Raw genomic sequence first — 19,815 nt, forward strand, 5'->3', positions numbered from 1 at the left:
AATTATTAATCAATCAGAGAGAATGTGATCATGAGACAGAATTCAGAATTAAAGATGTGTCCCAACTGCTTATGTATAATCTTCTGTATTGGGTCTGGCTGAGATAGACTTCATTTCCCCACAGCCACCCTCACAGTGCTGTGCTTTGCACTGGTAGTTAGAAAGAGGTTGATAACACACCGGTGTTTTGGCTACTGCTGAGCAGCGCTTGCACAGCACCAGTGCTGTCTCACCAACATTCACCCCCCTATCGTTTGCTGATAGGAAGTAGAGAATAAGCCTTTTTTCTCTGCACTTATGAGCACACAAACTTGCACTTTTGCTTCAGTAAACTGCTTGATCTCAACCTACAAGTCATTTTCCATCTTATTTTTTCTCCACTGTCCAGTTGGGAAAGGGAGCAATAGAATGACTTGATGGGCACCTGGCATCCAGCCAAGGTCAACCCTCCAGTCTTTTATTGGCACCCACTGTGGGGCTCAATCCCATGACCCTGAGATTAAGAGTTTCATTATCTATCAACTGAGCTATCTGGGCTCCAGCATGGGCTCCTTCATCCACAGGTCTCTGCCAGGAGCCTGCTCCAGCACAGTTTCCCACGAGTTCCCAGCCCTCTTTCAGACATCCACCTGCTCCAGCGTGGATCTCCTCCACAGGCTGCAGATGGACCTCTGCATTCCTGTGGTCCTCCATGGGCTGCAGGAGGACAGCCTTCTTCATCATGGTCTTCATCACGAGCTGCAGGGGAATCTCAGCTCCGGTGCCTGGAGCACCTCCTGTCCCTCCTTCTTTACTGACCTCGGTGTCTGCAGAGCTGTTTCTTTCAGATGTTCTCACACCACTCTTCTCTGGCCACAATTCCATCTGCGCAATAACTTTTTTCTTTCTTTCTTAAATATGTTATCACAGAGGCATTACTATCATTCCTGGTTGGCTTGGCCTGGGCCAGCAGCAAGTCCGTCCTGGAGCCGGCTGGCATTGGTTCTACCAGACATGAGGGAAGCTTCTGGCAGCTTCTCACAGAAGCCACCCCTGTAGCCCCCCCCCTTCCCCCGCCACCAAAACCTGATACATCTTCAACTACACAACAGTGCAAAAGCAACTTTAAAGGTATCTTTTAATTAAACATTAAAATTTCCATTTGAATGCACTGGGATACTTAAGACAGTAAGTTTCAAAAAGTCACATAGTTTACCTGTGGCAAAATTCTAATGATATTATTATCTGCAAACCTTCCTCACTCACCTTTGCAAAACAATTAATTTCAACTGGTGAAAGCATTCTAAATAAATTTGAAAAGACCAAACAACAATCCCAAATGAATACCAACAACACCATAAGGTCTCTAGAATGCAGTATAGAACACAACTCTAGGCAGCATAACAAACACAGCCTTCATCACCAGCCCTTTCACCACAACATAGCAGAAAAGTTGGTCATCAGACTTGGTTTAATGAAAACAGATGGTTCCCATGGAGGGGGAGGTGGGAATAAAATTAACAGGAAAATGAAAACACAGCTGCACTTGAATTAAAAAGCCACAAAGGACAAAATCAGCAACAAAAGCCTGATAAGTGACTTCGTGGCAGCTTTTGAGGGTGGGGTAAGAAGAAAAAGGTGGAAACTGCAGTTAGGTCAACAAAAGTTCCAAGGTTAATTTTCTTTGGTTAGAACTGGTTGAAACACTACAGAAAGCAGATGAAAGGAGAAACAATGTTTAAATCTATAATCACACATCGCAAAATTAATGATCAAAGGACAGCACAAAATATAAATGATGTAAAAATTAGTTTTGTTGGACAAAGTAATTGCTGAGTCTTAAGTCCTATTTCTCACACTGCTAAAGCAACAGATCAGAACATTTCTAGGGCTGAAAAAGTCTCACTGCTTCAAGTAAAATTCTTTTGATTAAGCAGGTTTTTGTAAAGCAAAGTTGAAGGGACTCTTCATTGAACAGATTTCTTTTGATACATGTCCTTAGTAGTGTGTCAGTTTAGTTTATGCAAAAGTTGGTTAAGTGGTGATCTATGTTGTAGCTTGGCAATTCTTACCTTTGCAATAATGAAAAGGTTGTGTCCTTCTGATTGTACAGTTTTCTCATAAATTTTCCCCATTTTACTTCTCTTATCTCATTTCTAAGAATCTGGAAAATCTTACAAGGCTTTGTAGCACTTTTCTGCAATCAGCTAAAGCCCAAACAATTTCCTAAGCGGACTTAAATCACAGCATTCTCTCTCAGGCCAGAAAAAGGAACCAGGAATAGCTTAATTATTTACTTGCTGTACATATTATTTCCTGGCAGTTAAATCTCAAGCCTCAAGAGGCTTACACTGTATTTTCTTTGTATTTTCTTTCTTTTGGGGTAGGGCATTTTTCTTCTATTTTTCTTACTTTTCAGGGGAACATTTCTCTGCAGAAGAAGCCAAGAGAGGACTTGTAGCACCCTAGGCCAAGAACATGCTTCCTTATGCCCAGCTCAGGTCTTGTCCTGACAGATCTCCAGCTTCTAAACCCAGCAGGCTCTTCATAAACACAGTGCAGCAGTAAGCACCCACACATTCTCAAGCCCCCCAGGATGGCTAGATGGGAAAATTAGTGCTCCCAGGCCTTCCAGGAACACAAGCAACGACCTGAAATGTGCACCGTTGGCTCCTGCTGCTTGCGCCAACATCTGGCCACAAATTCAGCCCTAATCTACCTCAGACAGCTGTTATGTCTGGCTATCACAAACAGTTCACAAATATACTCCAGGCAGAACATGAAATTCAGTGGACTGTTTTTTGGACAAAACCCAAATTAAAGGTCCAGCAAGAAGAATAAGCGAGGAAAGGAACATCGAAGCTGTGTGAGACACTCATTAGTTTTGGCACTGCCTGAGAGCACAGAAACTAGAAGGTGGTGAGGAAAGAATGCAGTCACCGAGTCACTAAAAATTTAGAACCCGTGAAAGGAATCAGTCGCTGCGTACCAAAAGCAACAACTCAGCTTCTCGGCTGACTAGCAAATTAGCAGTGAGAGGTGTAAAGAAGCAGGGAGAAGAAATGAGAGAGAGAGAAGAAAGGCTGGTTAACCACCTCAACTGGACAGACAGGCAGCTGAGACCTGTTTTGCTACCTTAGGGCTGGGAAGTTCCTACACTCTCCCTGTCAGTTTGTTCCCTTAACAGTACCAGAAGGTGATTTTAGTTCAATTGCATTATTTTATAATCCCAGTCTCTATGGTGGAAGAAATGGTGCAACACATCACTCTTCTTAGACAACATCAAGGTTTCAACAGCCACAGACAATACACAAGCCTTCAGTCATCTATGTTTGCATGCAAAATCACTTTAAGATTATTAGATGAAAACAAAAAGGATTAAAAACACTCACCAAAATAAACAAACAAAAAGAAAAGCACCAACTCCTCCCCCCCAAAAAACCCAAAACACCTGTATCCTAGATAGTGGCATTCTTCTGTACCTGATCAGGCTACTTTTGTGCCTTCTGGTAAGGGGTGTCCAAGATGACCTTAGTAATACTCTCCCATCTCAGAGTCTATGATCCTACTATTTTCTCTCGAACAGCATGAGTGAAGGGTGCTGTGATGCTGTTCAATAAGCAACAGATACTGACTGCATCCTCTTGATGCAAAGGAATGTGAACCACAAAAGATCTTTCATATCAGATAGCTAAAGAACGCTGGGCAGGAGTGTGGTACCAACAAACATGACCACAAATACTGCAAACCAACCAGCAAGGTGAAAAAGCAAAGCCAATTGGCCTCTCATCCATTTCCTTTAAGTAGCTCACAAACTATTAAATGCATAACTACCTTTTAAAACATACCAGTTTCTTTATTCTGGCACATGGAATTCATATGTTTCTTTATTTTGGCACATGGAAGGAATGAGGTAAGGGTGACTGATGAAGTCTCTCAGCAGCTTCAAATTCTGACCAGTGTTGATAGCACTGCAGACCACAACATCTGCAACATGAGCTATATCACTATGCAGAGAAGCTATTTGTTGCAAGGTTATGTCAGTTGTTGCAGAAGGATGACTTGCCTGCCATCCTAATAATGTATGTATATGTCTTTGTGCAAGACTGTGCTCAAAAATAGTAGTCGCATTAACATGGGAAATATTAAACCCCTACGTTGAACATTTCTTTCTTCACACATTTTTTAATGAACTGCTGAAAAATTCTCTTCATTATGTGCTCATCCCTAAGAGAAATAGAGCAGGAACTCCAAGCATAATAATCCCCCACCCTGAAGAAACATGGAAGTCTGTCATTAATTTAATAAACTTTAGAAAAGAAAAACAACTTGCTATGCCAAGAGAGATATATTGTTGCAGTTGCTTTCTCAAAGAATATATTCTTGTCTTTATCTACAGAGTGCAAGTAATATCATGATATTTAAAGGAATGATAAAATCATATTACCTTTACTACTAATCCCTTTGAGTCAACCAACCATATCCTTTTGGTAGCTGCATCTTTGGAAACCCCTTCTTTTTCCATAGCCATAACAACGAGGTTTGCTATCCCTAGTGCAGCCTGAAGGAAAAAGAAGAAAAGTAGTATAAAAAACAAGAAATATAAGAAATCCCCTGCTCACTTGTTTCCTTTACCCACTACTTTAGGTAAGTTTTTTAATTTCATTAAACAATAAAACTGAATAATTATTTTTTCATAAAGTAAACCTAATGAACTGTTGCTACCATTTGGTAATTAGAAGCCATAATGTAGAAAAATAGCATAGATAAATCCTATATCACATAGATGAATCATGGTACAGATAAATCTTCAGATGGCACTTAGAGTGTGGAGAGTGCAATAAATGTTTAAACTAGAAAATTCTAGAACTAACATTTATTCCACATAATAATACTTACAGCCCTGGAAGTGTTCAAGGCCATGTTGGATGGGGTTCTAAGCAACCTGGTCTAGTGGAAGGTTCCCTGCCCGTTGCAGTAGAACTGGAACTAGATGATCTTTAAGGTCCCTTCCCAAACCATTCTATAATCCTATGATATTAATCTCAGAATGCATGAAGTATTTTTACTTCTTTGAAATTTTTGTAATTTAAACCAAAGGAAATCACAGTCTGCATGCCAGAAAGTAAAAGCCAGTTCTAAAAGATTTTTTGCTTTTATCTTTTTTTAAAATGTCCATCGGGAAGGTAAGTCTCCTTTTACTTACTATTCATTTATTTTGTAACTCTAGATTTGGCTGTGCTCCCAGTGAAAGCAGGGAAGAGAAAAACTCACTTATCAATATTTTGCTGAAATGTGAGTAATTCTTACTGGATTTTATAATATTTCATCCAACAGATCAAATGTCATACAGGTACAGATTGAAAACCAGGCAACAACGCGAGCCCAGAGACCACTCGGTATTTCTGATTACCAACTCATATACATATATAGGGTTGGTTCTGTTTCTTGTTCACTGAGAATCAAGTGAGATTACCCTTTTTTCATTAAGAAATAAGTAGTTTTATTAAAAATGAGCTCCTGCAGGAGGGATGACATCTACCATTACCTCTTTGCAGTAACAGGTGCACTGACAATACTAATAAAAAAAATAAACATTAGACCATGGATTAATCTCTCTGTTGAATATGGAGCAAAACCAGGGGAAGGAACTCCAAAGAGATGGACAGTCTTGATGCACCAAGGCATTGACACACCAGACATGGATACAAGTAGTTCTGAAAACTACAGACTTAACATCAAATATTTAATGAAATTAAAGAAGTCTCCATGGGGTTGAAGACTTCATGCAAGAGATACAAGAGATGACAAGCCACACTGTAGATAAGTACAACCTTCACTTGTGTGAAGTGGCTTAGAAATTAATACTGAAAAATTAGTATAAAAAATATGCATAAAATCTTCAGAAATGGATGATCTCAATATGCAGAATACTGAAAAACTGTATTCAATGACAAAAAAAAATTCGAAGGGGCACTGCTTCCTCCTAAATAACACTGATTTATGTAAATATGTTTTCTTTACTTTCTCTGATGTATTTCCTCATCTTTCAAAAATGTTTTGTTTGCTTATATTGAGAGCAGTTCAATAGCTTACAGGTGAAGAGCTAAAACCAGAAGTTCTAAAAAAAGAACAGATCTCTAAAAAATGTCTTATGAAAAATACAAGGCTTGACAAGATGATCAGAGATTTTTCTGCAAGTTTACATTTGAATTAAAAACCAACTTTCAGCACGTGTTAGTGATTGTTCTACCCATTTAATCATCTTGTTAAGTGGACACATATAACTTGATTAAATACTAAGAAAAATCACCATAGCACAATTTTTCATGATGTATAAAAATACATACCTCTCCAGCTCCCTGGAACAACACTGTGTGATCTGATAACTTGTTCTTGGTAATACGCAGAGCTGCAAGGAGACCTGCAACAGCAACAGATGCAGTTCCTGAAGGTAAAAAAAAAAAAAAAAAAAAAAAAGAATAAATTTGGTTATTCTGGACACAATTACAAAACATTACATTTTAAATAATTCCACAGCATCTTATGGCTAAAAGATACAATTAGTGAGGGTAGTAACAAATAGTTGAGCAGAACTGGGGTTTGCTCTACTTTGTTCTTATGAAAGTTAAATTAAGTGGGAATATCTTCAGAGTAATGTGAAATTAAATATGATCAATTAATTCTACTGGATGGGTATAATGGCTAGGGCATTCAAACTATAGAATACTCTGGTTAGGACCTTTCTTAGAAGGGAAGGGTGCGAAAGCCCAGACAGGTATATTTTGAAGGACTCCAGATACTGAAAATTAAGATACTGGTTTCATTCTTAAAATAGATACACTCCAAGTACAGTAAAATACAAGACTAAAATAAACCTTCATTTCTCATGGAGAGGTTGTCAGAGTAGATGAACAAACTGAACATTTACAGAGAAGCAAAGCTAGCTGAAGGAATAGGGCCACCTTATTTAAGACTCCAGTCCACTGTGAAGGGGGTCTCAGCTCACCAGCATCTAAAACATTGGAGATGCCTTTTAAATCTATCTCTGAGTTATGCTACCCAGGGAAAAAGGCTAACATTTAGTTTTAAGATTTAGCCTGTGGAGGCCTTTCTTCTCCAAATCAGAATCACAAAGAACGAGATACCTGTCTGCCTTTGAATGGAAACATTTTGGTCTTCATTGTGAGAAACAGCTATTAATAAATAGTAGGGCAATAAAGAGAACCCAAGGAGGGATCGAACCCAAACTTGTTCACAGTGGCAGGATCAGTCATACGTCTGTGATTGCTGACGTATCTTTGTCTAACTTGTCCCTAAAGTCTTCTTTTGAATGCTCTTATGATCTCCTCAGAAAGCTACTCCATTTGGTTGAAAATTTCAAATGTAAATGTTTCTTTTCTGCTTCTTCTTGTTCTATTTTGGTCTCTTATCTACTACTGGAAAACCTTTTATTTTGTCTTTGCAACAAGTCATGTATTATATTTGAAGATTAATGCTGTCCCAACATGCTTTTCTTATGTGGAACAATCCCAATTCTTTCACACTTTCTAAAACAGCACTCATTTCTCTCCTTGGGCTGTTTCTTCTATTCCTTGAACTGCAGCACCCAAATCAATACACTAGACTGCAGGTGAATTGCCAGCACTGCTGAGTCTAGCTGTCAGCTTCTGTCATGCTCAAGAAAGTTGTATTTAGTCGTCAGGACCTCAGATCTGGCTCTTCTGACCCAAAGCTTGAAGGTGACTCCTTCTCCCCAACAAAGTCTACTGCAGGGGGAAGATTTTTTTTCATGAATTTTTCTTTCATGAATTTTTTCTTTCATGAATTTTTCTGACTTCAGGCAACAAGCTTGTATTTTTCACAAGTTATTATCCTCATTAAAACCCAGCCATAAGGTGGACCAAAAAAACCCCAAACCAGTCAGACTCTGTTTCTGCAAGGATCCATTAAATACTGGAAAAAATGCTGAGAAAGTGCATTAGTTTTCAACAAGTTCACAGAACCCATAAAGACATCCTGTGGATGGGGATGTGGTAGTGACATAGATAATAGCAGCAGCAAAGTTGTGCTCCATGTGTTTCTTTAGAGGAAATTCAGAAGAGCCAATATCAGACAGCACTAATTTCATCAGAACTGAAAAAGCTGTACTGGACACTAACAATTAGGTATTGGAAGTCAAAAAATGGTTTTCAACAGTGTTTAAAGATTTAAAATGCCTATCTGACTCAGAGAGAGCTGAATCACAGGAAGACGAACACAGGCCCTGCGATGTCCAGTTCTGGGAAAAGAAATGAATTCTTCCTTCTCTGGGCAGCAGCTGCCACTGACTGACCTAAGGAAACCAAAGACGAGGCCACAAATGATTTTGAGAAGCCTGCAAGAACTTAAAAGGAGAATCACAGAATCATAGAATCAGCCAGGTTGGAAAGGACCTCAAAGATCATCAAGTCCAACCCTTGATCCACTACCACCATGGTTTCTAGACCATGGCACTAAGTGCCACATCCAGTCTCCTCTTAAAAACCTCCAGGGACAGAGAATCCACCACTTCCCTGGGCAGCCCATTCCAATGCCTGATTACCCTCTCTGTAAAGAATTTCTTCCTAATATCCAACCTAAACCTCCCCTGGCAGAGCTTAAGACCATGCCCTCTTGTCTTTCTGATAGCTGCCTGGGAGAAGAGACCAACCTCGACATGGCTACAACCTCCTTTCATCTGCTGGCTTCTACAAATCTATTCCTGATCATCACTGCCCTAACTGCTTTTCCTAAGCTTTTGATCCTAGGGTGGCTTGCACCCAGAGTGTGTGCAGAGCATTGGATGTTGTGTCCCTAATTTCATGGGATATTCTGAGTTGGAAGGGACCTACAAGGATCGAGTCCAACTCTGAAGTGAATGGCCCATACAGGGATCAAACCCATAATCCTGGTGTTATTAGCACCATGCTCGAACCAACTGAGCTAATCTCAGGGTCAGCAACTGCCTACAAGCCACCCAGTTGCTTCTGAGGGGAAAACTCACATTGCTACTGATTTTTCCTTCATAAAAAGTGTGAAATAGGTATGACAAGCCCTCCAAAAGTGTGTGCCTCAGAATCTGCACATTGGACATTTGCCCTCAACATGCAGCTCCCCTAAATTTGCTCTTCATAATTTTACTGTCTCATAAACAAGGCAAATTTTAAAGTTGAGAGAACAGTAATCTCTACATTAAACTCCAGGAGGTGCTCAAAACAGACATTCATACTGCAGGCACACAGGCCATTGATTTTTCAAGACATGTAACTAAGGCACTAAAAAAACAAAAGTAGTAAGAAGCCTGGTAGCAGGTAAACCTCTTCTTAAATGACATCATCTGGGTGTTGAAGGCTGGGTTTGAATCTGTGATTCATAGGTAGGATCATCTGAGTTTCAAGAATGGCTACTTCTTCAAAAATAAAAGATAATGCATAATAGAATTTAACAACACATTTTAAAGTTAGAAAGTCACTTTTTGAAGTAAATCCACCTGAGCAGTTAAAAAACATGTGCCTTCAGAACTAAAAAGTGTGTTACGTGCTTTTGATTATGACTTTTCCCTTCAATCATCAGAAATACAGGACACCTCATTCTCAGCTCACTTAATGTTTAGACCATACAAATTTGGCATTTTTAGTTATATAGTAATTTTTATGACTTGTTCTGTCCTTCATTTCTAAATAAAAATATCTTAAAAATGGTTCCTCTAGGCATGCCTTTGGGAACAACAACCATCAGGCTGAGACACTTCCACCCCACAGTCTCCAAGAGCCAGCTTGTTTCTTTCCCAGATGACATTGCCTTCCCCTGGCAAGGGCCAAATTGGCAAAGACCAAAAATGGCAAAATAGAGAAGTCAGAGTGTGCTCTCAGTTTCCCTGGGTACTCTACCAAACAATCACCATAACCAGTAAGAAAAAAATCCCATCCTCTCCTTGGATGCAAAATTCTTTCTTCTATTTTATATTACACAGCTGTTCTTGTAGGGGAGGAGAAGCAGAGAGCCTACATAACATAGCTTATTCCTAAGACCAGCAGTCGGATTTCCTGAAAAGGAAAGCTGAGCTAGAGCACTGTACAGTCCTGTTTCCAGCTCTTGAAGACAAAAGTTGTGGTCACCTCGGAACTCTGCCCTCATCAAAGGACTTCTCAGAGAGCCATGAAAGCTGCACTTCAAGCTGCTTTCTGGTGACATATCATAGATTTATAACAAATGTGAATGCTGGGATATCATCTTATCTTCATGGCTGATGTACTGTTGCTAAGTTTGTTAGCTAGAAAAAGGTACTGCAATTAAGTATTACCAGTTAGGATACTTTTACATTACTATACCATCCTCTGTTTTAAGGAAAAGATATATGAAACATAAATAAAATACTACATTGATTGTCAGTAATATTTTTCATTGATTATTTGCATGGGATGTGAGCTAGCATTACCTTTATGTTCCTTATGAGGCTGATTCAGAACAAAGGTTATAATAGTAATAAATAAAAGCTTAAATATGACATCTCTCTCAAATCACGATTTGTGCAGTACTGCTCTAAAAACGGTATTTAAAAGTAGTCCACACCAATTTTATTCAGCCTTTTGATTCTAAAAGGGATAAAGACCCAATTTATTAGATTACTGAACCCACTATCACTGCTGCTGGCAGTGGCTGTCATCACTCCTCGTCAGCAGCTTCCCTTATTCCTTCCTACTGAAAGGGGGGGCACCGTCAGCCTGAATAGCAGATCTGTTTAACCGGAACTGCTCTGACTAACAGCATGACCTTAAATTTCACCCTGAATACTGACTCAAGGTTTTGAAAAGAATCAAAATGCAATTCCCGTCCATCTGCCAAAGCCTAACCACTTTGCTCAGACATGATGAAGTAGAAACAGAATTTTGCTGCTTTTCTGACTGTCATCGCTATAGGAAGGAGAGAATTGACTCGGCCCTCTCCTACAGAGCACAGGTTAAATCTTTTGTGTGCAGAATAAGATAGACATTGTTCATGGATATGATTTTGAAAACCCATTCTATTTTCCACAAATTTCTAGAATAGCCAAAACAAATTTAACAAAGGATATTTTTCTAAAGCAGTGTCAACTGCTGTGACAGCAAACATTTCATTATAGTTTTCTAGGAAGGTGAGTCTTGTAAAAATACAATAGATGTGAAATTTCAAGGTACACCATTCTATACCAACTCTGTGTTTTCTGTGCAAGATTCTTTAGCTTTACTTATTACTGTAAACTGTGCAGCTGAGCATGAATATGTGAAGGAATATCCATGGCCTTTTGGGGTTGGCATACTATAAATGCTTTGGAGTACAGAGTATTCTTTCAGCAGATACATAATTGAAGACAAAAAGTGAGGGGAAAAGCCCCAAAAGATGAGGAATAAGAACTTCATTTATATTGGATGTAAATGGCTTATGGCTCTGAAGCATTTGTCCATTATTTAGTTTCAAAAAATAAAACTTGTAATCAAGTATTAGTAGTTCCTTTATGTAATTTTACCTACCTTGTCTTAAAAAGCTAGCAAACAAGAAGAGGGGAGAACTTTCTACAGCACATTCTAAAATCTGAGGTATTCATTCTGGACTAAAAGATTAGGAAGTGGTAAAAGTAAAATTCATACTTCTTAATACAAAGAAGAACAGAAATCACATGTTGATACAGCCAGTCATCCAAACAGCACTTCACAGAGTGCTAGGGGAGAAAAAAAAATCCATTCTCATCTCCTAGATTTACTGGGAAAAAGGTGAGAGTAAAGATCCTATCAAAAAGGTATAATCTCAGTCACTAGTGAGGCAAATGCTACTGCTATGGGTAGTTCAAAAGGACCCCTTTTTAAGAGATGGGAACTCCTTCTCCTTGCTATGAACTGGCTTCTCAAAGCTGTGTGAACACTGCCCTGCTCTGCAGCTGCAACAGTCAGGCAGCACAAAGCAGGGAAAGGCTCTAGGGAAGGGGAATGTATCCTTTTTAAAACAGCAACCATTTGGCACACTTGGAAAGGGATACAGAGTCCCAGAAGCACAGGGTGGCTGTGACTGGGAGGTCATTTGGTGCAACTCCTTGCTCAAGCTGATTGCGAATAGATTTATATTTTAAACCTGTAATGAGAAAAAAATGAAACAGAGGAATACTTGTATATATATTTGTATATACACATGGAAACTTATACAAAAGGTGAGACATTTACTTTAAAGCATACTGATTTCAATGTAAATTTACCACTGAGTAATGGAGAGGTGATATCCTGAATATACTAAAAGAAAAATACACTTTACATAGCTCTACAGCATATGTCTTAATAGGTTTTTTAAAAATTATTTTATTTTAAAAATCCCAACGTGCTTCACTTGTAAGCAAATTTCTCTTCATATTATGAAAGAAGTTTTCTACAGTTTGCACATCATATCAGAATTTGAGATATACAATATCAATATATGAGCTATTACATGTCATTCAACTTTGCATTTTTAAAATTCCTGGTCAGAGAATGAATTGGAAGCCCCATGCCCACCACAACCACAACAACAAACCCAAAACCTTCTTTACAATGCTATTTCAAGAACTGGAATTTCCGGGTACCAAATGTATACTTTTTGATGTTAATATTAAAAAGAATTAAATCTTAAAAAGGAGAATTGTTGTGACAGAGAAATTCTGATCTCTGAGAATGGCAGAGATGACTTAATAACTGACTTAATGTTGAATTGGTCATAATGTAACTTCCAGGTATAGTTTTCCTAATTATTCAAATGGCAGTCTGGTGATTTAGCATATATTTCAAATCAAACCATACATGTAAAATCAAACAATAATCTTAAGTTATATGGGCTCTACATTTTTATTTTAGGTTTCTTTCTTTTCATAAAATGTTGATGCAATTAAACAGCACAGCTGTTAAAACTTAATAACATCTAAGGTCATGATGAATACCAAAATTAATTCCAATCCAGTGCAGTCTCTCCAAGTAAATATTTTTGTTGGCATAAAATACAGTCTCTGTGTCCATAATAGGGGGAAGCACTGTGGGCATCGTGGGACAGTGAAACACTTATTTCATGTAGATTGGCTTATACTGCAGAAGTTTGTCATTGTCAATTGAGACAATTTTAAAGTACAGGAGTGGGAAAAAAGATTAAAACAATTTAAATAATTGACCTGCATAGAGTCAGCAAGGCTAGAGAAATTTATATTACTATTTGAAATGTACCCACATCAGCAATGACTACAAGCAGCTACCACATGATAAGCAGTGAGAGACCCACATAAAACAAATGCACCACCCTAAAGATGCGCAAACATGCCTTAAGCCATTGATTGTACTTGAGTAGCAAAAACTCTTTCAAAAGACCCACCAAAATCAAATGGGTGTGGAAAGGGAGCACTATGGCATCCTGCACTGCCCCAGCTGGATTTGTGAGGGGCAGGCAGGTATGGCCTAAGCCGGTCCCACCTGTAAGCAGGACTTCAGACACTGCAGTCCTGGCCTTGTACCTAGGACTTCTTCTTTAGCAGGTCTTAAGAGACTTCTCCTGCAGCAGGGAAGGGAACTGGATAGTTTCTCTTAGGGGATTTTCAAACCATGGGTCCCAACCCTGCCTCATTCTAGGGTGATCAAGCAGAGAACATCTTCCACCTTGATAAACAGCTTTGTTTGACAACATAGGCTCCAGTTCTTCTGGCATTGGTCCATTCCCATGCAGGGGTTGGAGAGATAAAAAAGCCACATATCATATCTTCAAGAAAATTCCACCTTTTCCTTACAACTTCTCCTTCCTAAATATATTGGAGATAAGCAAAACTAGCAACCTCATCTAATTCAGGAATTTCTAAATGTTGTGAAGCTTGACATTACATAATTAATTAATATTCCTCCCATACAGGAAATCATGATCAAAACGCCCTCAATTCTGGAAAACGTTAGTTAGACAGAACCAGATAAAAGTATTTGTTTTAAATCCAAGGCTTTCACTGATTTCCTTTTCCAAAAATCAGTTTATGTGTTTCATAAAGAAGAAATAAAAAAGCATCAAGCTGATTTGTGGTCAGAATAAAACCAGACAAGAATCCAAGGAAAAAAGTGAATATTTTCTCCCTAAGGAAACATTATTGCTATTGGGTTTGTAAAAGAGTATTTTGAAAATATAAATATGAAGAAATTACCGTAACTACAGAGGGAAGAAATTCACCACTCATCCAAAACCAAAGATGCTTTCTAGAATGCTAAAATACGAAGAATTTTATTATTTCAATATAGTTTTATAGCAGTTAGTCAGAATCCTGTTCACCCTTGTTCCCAATTCCTTCAGTACAGAGAGGGGATGCAGGAAAAGTTACAAAGCTTTCTCCGAAGGAAATGATGTGATCTCACTGTAGCAGGGATGGAGACAAATCTGTTTCCAGAAGTTCTTAAATATATCTATAGGTGACCCTTAATGGTCAGTCTCTAGTGGTTCCATAAGATCAGTGTTTTGGCAGACTTTTTCCAAATGTTCTGCAATGGTGTCACTTAGGGGCATGCTGACACCCTGTAAATACCTGTGAGCTAAGAGAAGGCAACTGCATTTGTCCAAGTGAGTACCTGCAGATGGGTATGCAGCTTTCAATGTTTTCTTTGTCTTTATAGTGTCTGTCAGAAGTCAGGATCATTTAATAGCTTGTTTAGATTTGAGATACTTAACAGTTCTCATTGCATCGCTAAGATGTATAGGAATCCTTTCACTGCATATCCTATGGCAGTGAAAATCCACGTGAAAAAAGCCTTTCCTTAAAACATATTAAAGATTTCTTTTGATCTTAAAGTAGCTTTCCCTTGAAAAATATTAAGACTAGGAGAAACTTTGTTTAAAATATCAAGTAAGCACTATCTTCAGAAGATGAAGGCAAATTAGATGCAGTGCTGTGTTTCTTTGCTTTTATTGGTCTGACACTACTTGTCCACTTTAGTGCTCTAGGGGTAGAGAATACAACTTAAATAGAGAGAAAGCCACTCTTTCAAGTAGCGTGGAAAAAATAATGCCATTTAGAATCTGAAAAATCTCTAAGGACTGCTAAAAAACTTAGCACCACCCATCCTCATTTAAATCGTGAGGTGAAAGATCCTTAGGGTTTATAAAATTGGAATAGAAAGAGAGATAAAAGATCACTGGATCTATATTTGGGCTGTTATTCTACTTCCATGTTATAGGGGAAGATGACATCCTATGAAAATAAAAAGTTACTGAAGGTGATTATGCAGCTGTGACACCTCCTTCCAAGGTGCATGAGAGAGAATGTAGTGGTTTGGAAATGCAAATAAAGACACAAAAGACTTTGTCAGCTAAGTTTACCCATACTTGTTACACTTCTGCTGAAAAGGTTCCCTTCTATTTCTTTGAACCACATTCTAGTTGAGTCTCTCTCTGATTTGGGCTAAGGACCTTTGTCCTGCAAAGAAAGAGAATTCCCTGTAGGAGCTGAGGCTCTAAACAACCAGGGAAACTTCCAGATCTGTTTGGCATGCTATATTGGACTGCTGTAACCATGGCTACACTCAGATCCTGCAGGGTAGAGAAGCATCATGCTTCTTACAAAGGGAAATGACATTTTATAATTAGTTTATTTCCCATCTGGGAGGTTGTCTTTCATAATCTGTTTCAGATGTGAAGTAAAACTCAGCCAGGCTTGTAACAGAAGCATAGTTCAAGTGGCTAGCCAAATCCCTAACACCAGAAAGATAAGGGCTATTTGAATCCATTGCCATGCATTGAGTCCCTGAAATAAGACCTAGACCCCAAGCATGACTCAAAATAATGACCTCTGGCATACTCAAGCTCCTTATGGTTGGCTTAAAGTGTCACTGAAAACTGCAAGAAATTAAAACAACAAAACTCCCATTTTTGATCCTTTTGAAGACCTCTATCTACCCAAGGGAACAGGGGTAAGAGGCAAACTGCCCAGGGCCATCCTTGGGTACCTCTCTGCAGCAGTTCTTCTGACTTCAGCCTCCTTGCAAGGATGGGAGCCAGTGCACTTACTGCCCTAGAGAAAGTTATTTTCCAGTGCTCTTTTCCCAACTGGATATAAGGCAACTCAAGCAGTAGCATATGCCACTTCAGCCCTGTTTGTCTTTCTTTCTGGGAGGGAAGGGACAAGATCCCCGTCTATACTGAGCACTGGGGAATCCCCCTCACTGACATTTTCCATCCTAGATATTCTCCCTTTGCCAGCTGTACAAATGATTCAGATGGGAAAACAGAGTCATTTCCCTCTAAAACTGAATGAGACTGTGAGGAAAATTACATGAATATTTAACTGAGTTGTTAGTTTAAAAACCGAAATACAGTCTGACGTTTATCAAGCATGGAGGAACAGTGGAGCAGTTGTCACTGCAGTGACAAAAAAACTGAGGGAAGTACAGTCCAGACTTGAGCTCTGACATTTGCTCAAAATCCTGAAGTCCATAATTTATATGGTGAAAGCCATTCACATATTAAACTATTAAAAAACCCCACAAAGACTGAACTTCTAAATAGAGCATGAGGTGTAAATGAGAAGGGAAAAGTTTAAGAGCAAACTCAGCTCACCAGAAACCCATGCTGAGGAAACTCAAGGCAAGATATGACCTGTACATCTACCGATATCACAATAAAGATGATAGATTTGTTTCCCTCTGGAAATTAAATCTTATTTTTCTGGCTTGCGAGCACATTAATGAAGAGAAAAAGTGTCTTACCTTGAATGTCATCATTGAAAGTGCAATACTTGTTACGGTACTTATGCAGGAGGCGGAATGCATTAGCATTAGCAAAATCCTCAAACTGAATGAGGCAGTTCATGCCATATCTAGAAAGACAAAAAATTATGCATTACATTAAAAAAATAAAAATTTTATATTAAAAAGCTATTAACATTTGTAGTCAGATTTTGATTCATACATCTACTGATATGTTTCTGTTATATTTTGTATCTTTATGTTCATATACATTAACTAGAAGGCATAATTATGCTACTAGTAGTATTTACTCAGTTCTAAGTTATGAATAAAAGATCAGTGAAGAAAGTCTTCATCTCTCTGCAGATATCTCAACAGAAGTCTTCAGTGGGAAATCAGCTAGTGAACAAAAAAAGTTGCTCTCAATAAAAAGGTAACACATTCAGAACATGGATTTTATTTTATTGTCATTATGCAGGTCAGAACCATGTAATCACTCACATTTTGCTTGACCGTTCTTATTATAAAAGAAGTATTGATCAAAGCCATGGTTAATCTAGACAAACAATAAACATGTGAGAACAATTTAAGGAAGTAAAGTGATAGCTGCAAATTTGAATCGAGTTACACTTGGCTAATATACATTAAAATTTTGAGTATATGCAAAACCAAGGCTCTCTACATTTCTTACATCTGTTTCTTAAATAATATGCTAATAATCAATGTTATCGTCCATTTTAATGTTTTCTTATCCTTGTAGCTAATGGAAAAATGCAAATTGGCACTTCCTACTTTGAAATCTCCATATACTACATTTTGAAAATACAGCATGCAGTTGTATCAGCTGAGCAATTTCTATCATTTAGGTGATATGACTATGTAAGTCAGTTCAACAGCATGGGACAAGTAACTTTTGATGAACCTCATGGTAACAGTCTCATTGCCAATTCACTAGTGTACAATTTCTAGTATAGGTAGTTGCCTATGATCACTTTGACAGGCACAAGGCATCTCAAATACATCTAAAAAATATAAAAGAGAGGAACAAAGGAGTATATACATGGAAACATCCAAGGTCAGGTTGGACAGGGCTCTGAGCAACCTGATCTAGTTGAAGATGTCCCTGCTCACAGCAAGGGATTGGACCAGATGGCCTTTAAGGGTCCATTCCAACACAAACCACTCTATAATTCTATTATTCTGTATCTTTTTTTTTAATAAAAAACCTGAAGACTCCTGGCACTAGACTTGTATGCCAATACCTAAAAAGTAAACAATTGCCATGCTGTGCCAATAAGGTTACTCCTAAAATGAAAGTTAATAAGAAGTTAAAATAAATTAACATTACTACTATATATCATAGAGTCATAGGATCACAGAATGGTTCAGGTTGGAAGGGACCTTAAAGGTCACCAACTCCCCTGCCAGGGACATGTTTCGTCTAGACCAGCTTGTTCAGATCTTCATCCAACCTGGCCTTGAACACTTTCAGAGATAGGGCATCCACAAATTCTCTGAGCAACCTATTCCAGTGCTTCGCCACCCTCACAGTAAAGAATTTTTTCCTAATTATCTAATCTAAAGCTACTCTCTTTCAGTTTGAAGCCATTCCCCCACGTCCTGTCACTACATGCTTTTGTAAATATCCTCCCGTCCTCAGCTTTTTAATAGTATTGTCTCGGGATTCCTTGCCTACCATTCATGTGGCATTTTTAAGTACTTTCTTAAAACAAAAGCAAAAAATCCCACAAAACCACCAAAAACAATGAAAACATTTTCTACACAAAAACTATGTAAAGACTGAATTCAAGCTCACAGACACTGACAACAGGAAAAAAACCAAATATAACTTGAATACTGCCAGTATCATATGGGGAAAAAAAGAGTAAAACATGAAAAGGTTAAAATACAGTGTTAACACTAAAACTGCTTGCACAAGTTTGGATCTGGAAATATCACATAAACGTTATCCCACTTTGGAATAATATTACAAGAAAATATATTTTTAAAAAAGGTATTTCAAACTTAAATAAACCAAAAGGCAATTTGCAAAGACTAAGGAATCATTTGATTAAAACTTAAAAAAATATTACATTAAGGTGTGGCTATGAAATTACTACCACTAGTGTCTAACAGGACAAGATTGCAAAAGCACACATCCTGATTGATTTAAAGGAGGTTTTCCTTATTTGCTAACAGTGCAAATCCATGAGAGATAGTCAAGCAGTTCATGCTTCATACAAAAAAGCAATACATACATGTCCTGGGAAGCTCAGTATAAATAATAATATACTGAGCAGTTCAGTATAAATACGTTGTTTTTCTTTAAACCATATATGTGTTTGGCAACTACAATAAGCAAAGCCATCAGTACTAAAAAAAAAGGACAAAAATTCCTGTGACTAAATTAATTTCCATGGAAATCACATATTTACAGCCATATTGCAATTAGCCAAATCTACGGGGATTTCACTGGCAGGAATGGTAATCCCTGCTGAAAATAAATACACTTTCAGGTTTTATGGAAAAACCTGGACTTCTTCAGCAGCATAATGACAGGCAACTCTTTAAAAGAGAATTTGGCAAGTCAGTAATTCAGTACTGTAAATCATAACTGGGTTCAAATAAGAAACTAGAGCTGCTTTCAATAATTATTTTAAATTTCTAACCTGATTCAGTTTCTGCAATGAATTTCTGTGATTCCATAAGGGTCCAGGAGCTGACAGTTGCATAATAATACTGAACTAATGAGATTAACACTCTGGAATTCTGGAGCTTGGTTATATGTGTTTCTTGGATGTCATTAGGCCAGTCTGTTTCTTTATTTTAACATACATAATATTCCATTTTCTCATCTGCAGTTGATTTTTCTCTATTTTCTTATCCATTACCTTTGTAGACACAGACCAAAACTTCCTGTGAGTTATATTAAATAAGCATCCCTGTAGAAAACTCTCATCCTATACTGGGCACACTATCCATACTAACTCTCTGGGCCAGATATCATGGTTGTTTAATTAAAATAGAAAAAACCAAGCAGTCTTAACTCTGGACCTCTGAGATTTTGGTATCATAGCAGAAAAATTTCTAAGCAGCATTCTTATTCACTGCAAGTGTA

General features: G+C 38.0%; 1 protein-coding gene and 1 long non-coding RNA gene across 2 annotated transcripts in view; one reads left to right on the forward strand and one right to left on the reverse strand.

Moving 5' to 3' along the window:
* ME1 (malic enzyme 1) overlaps positions 1 to 19,815 on the reverse strand; it is a 124,718-nt gene that overhangs the window by 23,970 nt on the left and 80,933 nt on the right. Inside the window, exons 6-8 of the mRNA XM_039385320.1 lie at positions 16,719 to 16,828; positions 6,330 to 6,427; positions 4,427 to 4,540 (exon numbers count right to left, since the gene is read on the reverse strand). Of these exons, the coding sequence (XP_039241254.1) occupies positions 4,427 to 4,540; positions 6,330 to 6,427; positions 16,719 to 16,828 (322 nt within the window). The remainder of the gene's footprint in view (positions 1 to 4,426; positions 4,541 to 6,329; positions 6,428 to 16,718; positions 16,829 to 19,815) is intronic.
* LOC120324034 overlaps positions 1 to 19,815 on the forward strand; it is a 55,738-nt gene that overhangs the window by 21,626 nt on the left and 14,297 nt on the right. The window lies entirely within an intron of this gene.

This window comes from Pipra filicauda, unplaced genomic scaffold (assembly GCF_003945595.2).
Source record: "Pipra filicauda isolate LSUMZ 115617 unplaced genomic scaffold, ASM394559v2 scaffold403_size635245_pilon, whole genome shotgun sequence".
NCBI classification, from domain to species: domain Eukaryota; kingdom Metazoa; phylum Chordata; class Aves; order Passeriformes; family Pipridae; genus Pipra; species Pipra filicauda.